This window comes from Cebidichthys violaceus, unplaced genomic scaffold (assembly GCF_023349555.1).
Source record: "Cebidichthys violaceus isolate CVI_PGR_0920_01 unplaced genomic scaffold, fCebVio1.0.p SCAF_6, whole genome shotgun sequence".
Taxonomy (NCBI): domain Eukaryota; kingdom Metazoa; phylum Chordata; class Actinopteri; order Perciformes; family Stichaeidae; genus Cebidichthys; species Cebidichthys violaceus.
The window spans coordinates 11,769,123-11,780,819 of NW_027176816.1; the positions used below are offsets into that span (position 1 = coordinate 11,769,123).

The 11,697-nt window shown below is 41.5% G+C and overlaps 2 protein-coding genes across 3 annotated transcripts; one reads left to right on the forward strand and one right to left on the reverse strand.

Moving 5' to 3' along the window:
* Positions 1 to 533: 533 nt before the first annotated feature.
* dnajc16 (DnaJ (Hsp40) homolog, subfamily C, member 16) lies at positions 534 to 7,224 on the reverse strand. Of its 2 annotated transcripts, none has more exons than XM_068733607.1 (15): positions 7,038 to 7,224; positions 6,449 to 6,614; positions 6,304 to 6,370; positions 5,886 to 6,210; positions 5,607 to 5,791; positions 5,351 to 5,455; positions 5,084 to 5,242; positions 4,825 to 4,955; positions 4,537 to 4,720; positions 3,492 to 3,671; positions 3,337 to 3,413; positions 2,666 to 2,746; positions 2,391 to 2,480; positions 2,119 to 2,289; positions 534 to 2,020 (listed from the first exon to the last, which is right to left on the reverse strand). In XM_068733607.1, exons 2-15 carry the CDS (start codon positions 6,604 to 6,606, stop codon positions 1,579 to 1,581), a joined length of 2,355 nt encoding a protein of 784 aa, XP_068589708.1. In that variant the 5' UTR covers positions 6,607 to 6,614; positions 7,038 to 7,224; the 3' UTR covers positions 534 to 1,578. The 2 variants fall into 2 exon arrangements, with proteins under 2 accessions (XP_068589708.1, XP_068589707.1); XM_068733606.1 differs by having other exon boundaries at positions 6,449 to 6,630.
* Positions 7,225 to 7,459: 235 nt separating this feature from the next.
* casp9 (caspase 9, apoptosis-related cysteine peptidase) lies at positions 7,460 to 10,673 on the forward strand. The gene is made up of 10 exons (XM_068732919.1): positions 7,460 to 7,775; positions 8,074 to 8,284; positions 8,444 to 8,527; positions 8,613 to 8,674; positions 8,822 to 8,998; positions 9,087 to 9,176; positions 9,267 to 9,414; positions 9,514 to 9,702; positions 9,807 to 9,916; positions 10,026 to 10,673. The coding sequence occupies exons 1-10, from the start codon at positions 7,644 to 7,646 to the stop codon at positions 10,128 to 10,130; spliced, it is 1,308 nt and encodes a 435-aa protein (XP_068589020.1). The 5' UTR covers positions 7,460 to 7,643; the 3' UTR covers positions 10,131 to 10,673.
* Positions 10,674 to 11,697: the final 1,024 nt, after the last annotated feature.

Genomic DNA, 11,697 nt, shown 5'->3' on the forward strand with positions numbered 1-11,697 from the left:
GGGGAGCGGGTATTGTATGCTTGAAATATGTTATGAAGCTCAAATTAGATCCAAGGTTAGATTATGGGAGTGTCGTTTATGGATCTGCATCGGAAACTGTACTTAGAGGATTAGATAAACCACTGGTTCACATCTGTGCTGCTGACGTTCCATTGTGAGACACACACTTCACACACATAAGAAACTTAACCCAACACCAACACCTCAGAGTACAATTATCGGAACTTCCTTAGCTCCTCCCCTTATCTGTAACTATTTTTGTCTCAGAATACTTGTGATGTGGCTGCTATTCACTTTTGGTGCGAACAGTATTCTTTTATTCTTAATAACAGAAGATTGCGCTTTGAGGCGTTGGGTAAAGTGCCACACTGGCATGTCTTACGGAGACAGTTCAATAGAGTCATCGTTAATATAAAAAAACACTTGTGCAAAATGTCTGATACACAGATGGTTACATTACAATTTAGAAATATACAATTTTTTTCTGCTTTGCTATAATAATAATAATTTGTAATATTTTTTGTTGATTTAGGGAACCGAGATTATGCAGCGCTGCTGTGATATGAACATTGTTAGTACTTTGCACATGTTATTTTTGGTCAAATGCCATCAGCTGGTTAAAAAAGGCCAATTCTGCAGACATAATTAACAAACATAAAGCATTTTATTACAACCAACAAGAGGATAAATGTGCCACTGAAGACCAACTGACACATCTGACGTAACAGACATCTTTTTTTTTTTTTTTACACTTACTACTTAAAGAAAGTCTTAATGAAAACATTAAGACTTTAACAAACTACAGCATTTTAATAAATCCATGTAAAACAGTCACCTTATATTTTAAGTTGCATACTCTTTAAAATACAGGTCCTATAGATGGTGTGATTATGTACAATATTTACATCACATTGTACCAACAAAAGTATATGAATGACATTTTTACACTTTGTGTTGCTAAAAGGAGTTGATAACCCAAGCGAGCTAAGTTTGACTTAACTAATTGAATTGAATGAAAACATTCAGAAAATGAACTGCACAGCCTGATCGTAATGTTTGCTACACAAAGCTACTGGCTAACTGAGGCTGTTAAATAGGCCGAGGCTTCGTCATTGCAGCAATGAGCGCGCCGTAATGCACAAGCACGTCGGCATCATCTGTAGCTGAAAATAAATTGGGCTGAGATGCGTGACAAGGGGAGACATTTGGTGTTAGAAACATGCATCTCTATTCACAGTATTCATACATGAAGACAAAGGTATTATCCCGCCTCCTTTAGCCTGTGTGATTATGACTGATGGTCATGAAGGCAGGAGAGTTCAGGTGGCCACAGTGATTTAGTTTTCTGTTCACAAGGCTGCAGCAGCAGCATTTGCCTGAATATAGTATGACTACCAACAGTTGAAAATAGCATGCGATGAGTGTAAGAGGGGTTGGCTAAAGGACCTGTCCCACAGTAGTTGCACTAATCTGTAATATTGTCCCAACTTTAGAGACATCTGTAACTATTAAATTTCTCAAGTGCAAAAAAAAAAAAAAAGGCAGCTCCAGCCTAACTTGGGCGGGACTCGCCTCCATCTATTTACTGGGGGTGATTTTGTCCAGTCCTGGCCATGTGGGGATGTAGTAGCGATGCAAAGTGCCTTCCATGAGCCTCTCCATCCACAGCCCCAGGCGATCCAGCTTGTGGTGGATCTGCAGAGTGGATAAGCTGCGGGATCGCTTGGATCTGCGCGGCGGGTGGTCGTCACGGGAGCTGGACCTGGACCTCCCCCCCGAACCGGCCCCTTCGTCCTCAGATGACTTGCTGTCGGGGTCCTCCCCAGTGTAGACGGGCTTAAACAGACAAAGGTACTTTTTGTGGCCGTTGAGTGCCAGGACGTAGCCGGTGTAGTCCATCTTGTGGTTTCCCCCGTCGTCCTCGTCGATCTGCATGGCGTCCTGGGCGTATTCCAGCAGTGTGTTCATCCACTCGCCATGTTTGTCAATATTCAGAAAGGAGAAATGCAGTGTCGGGCTCCTGGGAGAAAGAATGAATGTGATGACGCATCAATAAGCAGGACTGTTTAAATGTTTTAAAAACGAAATGCAATGGACTTTATTTGATGTTTAGCTTACCCTGTGAAGGAGTAGACCTCTTTGGCAAACTTGCTGAGGAGGATGTTCTTGGAGGCGTCGGTGATCACCAGCACTATGTTCATGTGTCCCGGCCTCAGCTTCACCAGGTTGCTTATGTAAGTGATATCCGTCAGCTCCGTCACCTCTACAAAATTCTTTTTGGGAGGCCGACTGTAATCAATGGCAAAAAGACAAAAAGCTTGAAAACATGATGATACATCCTGCACTCGATAAAGCATAAATATATATGGAAATTATACTTGTATTCTTGCCTTGAAGCACTACCAGTCCCTGGCGACCCATTTTCTGCTTTTGTTCCATCTTTTGCCTTTGGTTTAGTCTGCTTATCTTCACTTGAGTCACTGAAAACACACAACAAAAAGAGGGATGCGCAGGCGTAGAAGAGTAAAAAATGAGTGTATTGTTACTTTGTTTTCTCTGGCTTGTCTTTAGCTTCCTTTATTTGTCTCGCACTAATCCCAGGAGAGGCGAAAGTTTCTATAGTTAAAGTTTTTAGTGGTTTAGATGAATGGGCAAAGCAACCAACCTGAAGGCCTGGATGACCACAGTTCCAAACAAGATGAACAAGGCAGAGAAGATGAGGGACAGAAGAGGCATCATCTCACGCCTGCAAATCATCACACACGACTTAGTGCAACTAGACACACAATCTTTAACGGTCAAATCATTACACACACACACATATATATATATATATACGTATATATATACACGTGTATATATACGTGTATATATATATATATATATATATATATATATATATATACGTATATATATACATATATATATACGTATATATATATATATATATATATATATATATATATATATATATACGTGTATATATACGTATATATATACGTATATATACGTATATATATATATATATATATATATATATATATATATATATATACATATATACATATATACATATATATATATATATATATATACGTATATATATATATATACGTATATATATATATATATACGTATATATATATATATATACGTATATATATATATATATATACGTATATATATATATATACGTATATATATATATATATATATATATATATATATATATATATATATATATATATATATATATATATATATATATATATATATATACACACACACACACACGTGGAATGGCTCAAATTAATCTAAAATTAAATTTCTGCCTACCAGTTGTTGTGCAGAATATCATCAATGACTTCAGAGAGGTAATCGTACGATGCATAGATCCATCGGATCACAAACATCTATTGAGTGAGATTATTACATTAAGTACCGGAACTGGTGGTTGACGTTTAACACAGATGAGCACAAAGAGAACATACTGAGGCAAACTCGTTGTTGAGCTCGGGCAGCATGGCATCGTGGACGAGGATGGACGGGTCCTTCTGCAGTCGCTCCAGCTCCTCCAGAAGACGCTGCTTGTCCTCCTCGCTGCCGTTCCAGGCCGTCACTGGCTTGAACAAGGCCTTCCCTGCAGCATTACGCCTCTCCAGGATCACCACCTGATTTAAAAAAAAAAAAAAGCACTTTGGTTCGTTAATATGAATCTTGACTGATAAACTTTTTATGGGGGGCATGAGCTATTTTAAGACCTGCGTGGTAGCCGGCGATCCCGGCTGACATCACTGTCTTTAAGAGGCTGTAGCAGGCAACGTTTAAAAGCTAGAGCAAAAATTATGGGAAGGGGGAATAACACTGGTATGGCCATTTTCAAAGGGTTCCCTTGACCTCTCACCTCAGGATATCTGAATGAAGATGAGTTCTGAGGATACCCATGCAGTTTAGGGCAAAAACCAAGCAGTTGTTGTTTTTTGCATGAAGTATAAATGTTATTTTCTTGGATTTTCGTACATTTTTAGGGTATAACCAGAAAGCTGAAACTGTTGTGGTTACAATGAGCTCAATTGTATTAATTTGTGATGACGTTAGTCCCCAAAGTAGCCATTTCACACAGTGAGACCACTTTTTGGAACTTAATTATACACTCAATTAGGTATTTCTTATCTTTTTTCGAGCTGAGGCCTGAAAATAGGTCTCGTTTTTAAAAGGTTAACTCACTTAATACAATAACATGTTGTAACCTCTAGAATAGTCGCAGCATCAGGACACTTTACAACCACAAACAAGAGACTGAGGGCATTCAAAGGATGTGTGGCTTCCCGAGGTATGTTGACAATAAGAGGGTTTCTGAGCAGTTTCCAGAACAGAAAAGCTTGCCATCCATTCGCCGAAAAATGGAAATCTTAGTCCAAAGACTTATTTAGAAAATAACATAAAAGTGGATTATTTAATGTGTATAGAAGGGAAGTAACAAGTAACGACTCAAGTGGAACTTGCGGCTGTAGTGTTGGACATGTGTGAGGGTACCTGTGCCGATGACTCTGCACTGTCCTTGTTCTGCATGAAGATGTCACAAAGAGGTTGCTGTAGCCGTTGGTACACATAAGCAAATCTCACAACATCCTTGGTATTGGTAGAGGCAAATGAGAGAAACGCGTGGTTCCCAAAAGAAAAGGTCTCTTCGTCACCTGTGATCAGCAGGACGCAGTATCTGAGGGGGACGAAAGACGAAACAGTGACTTGGCAAATGCATACTACATATCTTTTAAATTACTTCTACAACAAAGAAATGAAGTAGGTGTTTGGTTCTCTTACTTTCTGCGTCTGTGGAACTGTTTGACGGGACAGAGCTCATCAAAGAGCTTCTGATTGACCAGCCGTGGCACGAGGAGGAATCTGTTGTTTGACATGAACTCATCGATGATTTGCTTTTTCATTCCTTTAGCCTGCAGATAACAAACGTAATCACTTTTTTTTTTTTTTTTTAAAAGGAGTGAGGCAACATTTCAGTGAACACAACTGCGCGTAGATCAGTGTATATAGAGAATAATAGCTCACTGCTGCTGTGACTTACCTGAATAATGTCAGCGGGCTTGTCGATGTTCTCTTTGAAGACCAACATGGTCGGAGCGTAAGTGTTGATATTGAACTGTTTCTGCAGATTAGCCGTCTCTGAAAGGCCCTGGTCCACATAGCCAAACTGCAAGTAGTCCTTGTAAGCAAAAGCTGTCAGCTATGGAGATGCAGAGATAAATGATTGGCATGTTTGTGTTAGTTATATAAAGACTGTCAGTGGAACCTGAGGTACATTTCACATAGAAACTGCAAGGCAAGAGCCTACTTTGTAGAGCAGAGGAACCACAGGCACTTGGTCGAACAGAAGCACGTGTGGCTTGTTAAGCTCATGCCAGCTGCTCAGGAACTGCAGGTCATTCTTGTCGGTGACCTGAAGTATAGAAAATGCTTAGTGTTTTTGAATTGTGTATATTGTATAGCCATTACAATATTGTTCACCTACACTTTACATATAAATCAAGTATTTTAGTCAACATCCCTGTAATGTGCTGCATCCACAATGTTCATCACAAGACACGTACCCATTCCACAAGTCTCTGAGGAAGAAGGTCTTCCACAAACTGCCTCAGGTGTTCCTTTGCTACAGCGTAATGGAAAAACGTCACTTTGCCATTTATGACTCCAAGTATTGATGGCGTGCGATGAGCCCCGAGGTGATTGGCTAACCGTCTCTCATAGCCAACATCCACCACGCCGATCCCGACACCTGCAAAGACGAGACATCCACAAACATCCACACAATTTCATAGATGATGGGGGCTGCTGTATAATTCTGGATAATTTATTGGTTAACTTCAAACCTAGAGTCTCCATCTCCTGCACCACCTCTTTCCACACAGGTTCAATGTGGATGCAGCTGAAGCACCAGTCGGAGGTGATCTTTATCAGGTACGGTCTCTTGTAGCTGTCGAGCACCACGTCGTTCACGTACTGGTTAAAGTGCAGCGTGTACTTGTTGTCTGCAAAGTCCCTCTGGTTCTTGCTGTTGAAGGGAAAGTTGTAGAAGGACTCGTCGAAGTAGAAGCTGTCATGGCGATGGGCGTAGCGAGCACCTCCGTATGGCTGGGTGTCATCAGTCTGCCCGTAACGGTCATAATTGGCCCGTTTGTCTTCACTGGACAGGATCTAGATTTGGGATAGAATGGATATCCGAATGGCAGACATCTTTCTCTCATACAATATATTGATGAATTGCATTGGGGGGAAAAAATGACTAACCTCATAAGATTTGGTAATCTTGATGAACATGTCCTCAGCACCTGGGTTTTTGTTTTTGTCCGGATGCCTTGAGAAGAAGATGCTTATTAGTTAAGATTTTAATGAGATTCCTAAAAACAGGTCGGTGTCACGTGGACATGTTTACCATTCTTTTGCAAGACGCTTATAGACCTTCTTGATCTCAGCCTGGCTGGCGGTCCTGGTTACTCCCAAGATTTTGTACGGGTCCATCTCCGGCCCGGCATGGGTCGCTCCTGTGAGCAGCACTGAGAGGACCACCACTACAGCCAGTGGCACAGACATCTTTGACGCTGCCATCACAGAAACCTTTTAATCACGAGAAATATCGCCATCACGTTGAAGTGGATTCATTCTGAGGACAATCAGACCTTTAAATCTTTTATTTAATTTAGCTGACATGCAAATCTAACACAGCCTTTCCTCCAAACTGACGTTAGTAACGTCAATGATAACAAATGATGAAGATAACCGGGGTGGCTAAATAGAAATGACATTATAGCATGCTAACTACAGAAGCTAGGTAGTATATGTCGGCTAAGTAAGACAGCAACAGACATTACGTGATCATAATCCTGCTGACATGTCACTGGGCTGCATTAATTATCCTCGCGGGTGGAAACGTTCGCACAGCTTCTTTTTTTTAATTTTCATTGTGGTTAACCTTAGTTACGTTGCTGTGGAGCCTAACAATCCCAACACAGCTCTACATTCACCTCAAGCAGATGCAGTCCACCGGTACTACGCCTCATATCTGAAGGTGTTCATGTTCTCCAGCTTGTTGGTTCACACTGATGCTAAAGACAGCGACATGCTCAGGGTGTGTTCAGCAGCATCACACAGCTCTCCAGCGCGAGCTCACAACCTGCTGCTGCGGAGCAGGAGAAGAGGGGGAGGCGCCCAGTGTCGACATTCATTTTGGGAGATTGAGTATTTAGTGGCTTCATATGCTTCGTGTGCATGTGTTTGGTTTATTGCTCGGCGTGCGGCGGTGTTTAGTCTACATGTACTGCGGTACGCTGGCTGTGTAGCAGCGCCGCGCGGTAAATTAAATCAAACGCATTCTGTTTTTTTCCCCTCTGTGCTCTCTCAGTGGACCAATCACAGACGACGCTGATGTAAACAAGGAAATGGCTCATGCAACCGAGCACAAATACGATACATGAGAAAGAAGCGTATCATGTTTGTACATGAACACGGTTTCATTTCCGTTTCGCAAATGAGTGGGAGCGTTTTAGGATAGCGACTCTCTGTAGTTACAACTCTTATGATCACGTTACTCGTCTGTTTCCCTCACTGAGCTCGTTATTATTGAATTGGGAATGGAGGAAGTCCACAAGAAGATTCTTCAGCGCAACAGGACCAATCTCGTGAGAGACGTGCACCCATCAAACCTCTATGATGGCCTCCTTGAAAAAGGAGTTTTTACCCAAGACATGATCGATGAGATAAAGGTGAGCCAGCTGTGTAGACCAGAGCATCAAGATTCAGCTCAATTCTATGTGCACGTTGCATTTAATGTGATGCTGGTACCTTGTTAAATGTGAAATACACTACCTGACACCACTAGGATGTTGTACTCTGTTTTTTTTTTATTTATTATATTATTTTGTGTGCTGTACAATGTAAGAGGCTTTTTGTGGGATTTAAGTGTTTGTTTCTGTTTATTTGTATCTATTGTTCCCAGTTGGGCTTCAAGAGATCCTAATACAATATCAAATCAAAATCACACCTCTTGCCGTCTCTTGTCAGAGCGCTGGGACCAGACGGGACCAGGCCAGAAAGCTAGTGCAGGACTTGGAGACCCGTGGGAGTCGGGCCTTTCCGTTATTTCTGGTGTGCCTCGAGCAGACAGGCCAGCACAGTTTGGCAGAGCTTCTTCAGTGTGGGGCTCCAGCAGTTCAGCTGCAGCCTGCGACTCCTAATCAGGTTGACCTCCCTCTTGTCCGGCCTCTCCCACTTTGTAAGTGTGTGGGGATACTGTGGTGTATTTAAGGAGTATTCATGTCATAACTGTCTTTTAAAAATAGTCTCTGTGGGCACGTGATCACATTGATTTGTAACTCTCTGATTTTGTAATATTAACGCTTGGCTCATAATGTGCTCTTTGTTTCTTTTATAGCCCTTCCTACTGATGTTGATCAGCAGAGAAAAGACGTTGTCCCCGTCTATCCAACACAGAGACCCAGTCCTACTCCCAGTCCATGTAAGCTTTGTGATTAATTAACATGCTGGTAAGAGTCTGGTACGTTTTCTTTGATGCTTAACACATTGTGATGCTCATGTCACAGCCCCTGAAAGGGAGTACATAAGAACAAGGCCACCAGGCAGAATTCGACGGGATAGTATTCAGGTAAGTACCATTTATTTATCGTGCACTGTTCAAACCAACAGAAAGACAAAAGTTGTTGTAGAAGCCATCTTTGCTAAATCTCAGAATATATATTTACATCATGCCTCTTTCCCCGCTTCCTTTTTCCCCCCCTTATGTGTGTGTCAGAGCTATAAAATGGATGCCAGTCCTTGTGGACATTGCCTCATAATAAACAACGTAGAGTTTGAACCCGAGAGCGAGCTGAGCAATCGCAAAGGGTCCAACATAGACTGTGACAAGCTGGAGACAAGATTCAAGGCCCTCAACTTTATTGTGGAAGTTAAGACCAACCTGAAACAAAGAGTAAGAGTGATTTCTTCTGCTTCCCCTGTTTGAAACCACAAAGTTAGAGGTCACAGTTGTAAAACTAACAGTTTTCTCTGCATTTCAGCAAATCAAACATGTACTGTCAGCTTTATCTAAGAAAGACCATTCACAATACGACTGCTGTGTGGTTATCATGCTGTCCCATGGGACTGAGGTAAGCCACGTCATGTATTCATCACTTCTCCGACCTGCTCAGGTTCAGATCCAGATGACTTGTAATGTATGCTCATATTTATGTCTGTAGGTGAGTCACAACCGCTTCCCTGGCGCCGTGTATGGCGTGGACGGACAGCATGTCCCAGTCCAGCTCATCACAAACTACCTCAATGGCCAGCATTGTCCGTCATTACAGGGCAAACCTAAACTTTTCTTCATCCAGGCCTGCGGAGGAGGTATCTAACATTGTACTTACTGTTGAATAACTCAAAGTAGCATCCATAATCCATAAATTTCAGCAGTCTCATAGGGATACATTTGCTTTTGTGCTTGAGGTGAACGAGACACAGGATTCGAGGTGTCCCCTGATGAGGTTGAACCGTCCATCGGTGGAGCAGACGATCAGACGGACGCCATCCCGATGTCATCCAGCAGCGACTCTCTGAGCACGTCCGACGAACTGGACGCCAGAGCCACGCTGCCGACCCCGAGCGACATTCTGGTGTCCTACTCTACTTTTCCAGGTGTGTTTGCGTCTCAGTGTGTGTGTTGCAATCATGCGTTCACAGTCACAGATAGACTTGACTTGCCATGCATGCGTTCCTAATGCCTCATGTGACAAACGCAGGTTATGTTTCTTGGAGAGACACCCAGTCCGGCTCGTGGTACGTGGAGACACTAGACGGTATCCTTGAGGAAAACGCTGCTACCGATGACTTGGTCACAATGTTGATGATGGTGAGTTTCTCTTATTATACCAGCAGAATTAGCTGGGGCTCTGTTGAATCCCCGTCTCCATTTCAAGCTTTTTAATTACCTGATTGTTATTGATTGTGCTTCTGTCCAGGTTAACCATGAAGTCTCCCAGAACTCTGCAAAAGGGCTCTACAAGCAAATGCCTGGTTCCTTTAACTTCCTCCGCAAACTTCTCCACTTTCAAACCCAAGCATAGCGGCGAAGTTCAGCTTTGCACTTCTCAGTTTCACTTTCAAGAAATGTTAGTCTGTTTCAACATCATAAGGCCTGACTATGATTTCTTGGGATTTTTCCTCAGCAGAGTTGTATGAATTTGCAAAATTGTGGTTGTAATTTTACAGACACAATAATAATGTCTGAGTGTACATTTCTATTGTTTGTCATGTCTTACTATGTTTTTAATAGTTGTCAACTTTTAAAAATTAACTATTTGGGTATAGGTGACATTTCAGGGAGAAAATATTTACGTGCTGTGCGAATGTGGTTTAGGTTAGTTTTTTTATATTCTTGGTGTCTTATCATCACAGCAGCTGTCAAATTTCAATCAATGTTAAAATCGTTCTCTGCAAATGATATAAAAAACTTTTCTGACTCTTATTTCAAGTCTTTTTTTTTTTTTTTAATGGGGGTGGAGGGGAGGAAAGGCTGTTCATTGGCTACATACAGTATGAGCCACATATGAGTGTTAAATGTGTCCTCCCATTTCTTCCAGCATAATTAAATATGTATCTGAATCCAAGAGTGTCGACCCCCAGTGACTCATTTCTGCAGCTGTTTTCCACAGCTGCTTAGCCCAGGTCCAGCTGTCAGCTCAAACTGTGCTCCAGAAGCTTTCATGCACATAGTTGGCCAGTGGTTGAGTGAGACATTTGATTAAAATCTAAACTCCAGACATCAGGAAATGGTGTTTGTGACTTCCAGAAGACTCAAGATCGCATAGGTATCTTCTGTGAGTCTTTCATTTCCCTCTCTATTACATTTGAAATGGTCCGTCCCCCATTAGCCTGAATTTGTTTGCCAAAAATTTAACAAAGCTATGTGACCATATTCTCTAATAACAAATCCGTCTGTATCAGGACATGGTCTGTCGGAAAGCATTTCAATGGAAATGCATAAGTCCCCCGAACGGCCTATGATGGAAAGATGTTAAAAAATGAGAATAATTCAGTCCAAGTATAAAGTACAATAGGTGTGTAAAATGACAATTCTACACAGTTGCACACGATACATTTTTCCCCAATTTATTTACACTCCGTAAAACAATACAAATCTCCTTTTTAAAATGTTTACATAAATACAGCTGAATCTCGTTTTTAATACTGCACTGTTGATTTGTTGATGATCACGACTTGTGAACGCTGACAGGCAGCCTAGATAACAGGGTTATCCGGGATCACTAGTGTAGAGTTTAGAGAATAATAAATTGGTAAAAACCGGTTTGGTGACTTTGTACCGAAAGGTGTGTTTCTATAATGCGAAAAAAGTCCTTAAAAATCAATTCTGGTTCTGAGTTTCTTCATCATTATTGTGAAGTCTCTTCTTCATTGTATCAGTAGAGCGTCGGGCTCTGACTCTGATGAACATCAAAACTTTTCTCCCTTTGTGTCCCTGTATTATAACCAAACGTTGTTTCAGAGTGATACTCTTCATGCAGCCAACCATGTCTGGCCCTTGGCTCTACCTAGTTTTTTTTTTTTTTTTTTTGGACAAACCATTGCATACCATCTCCTCACGTGTTTCGTAGCAGACTCATAGGCGCCAAC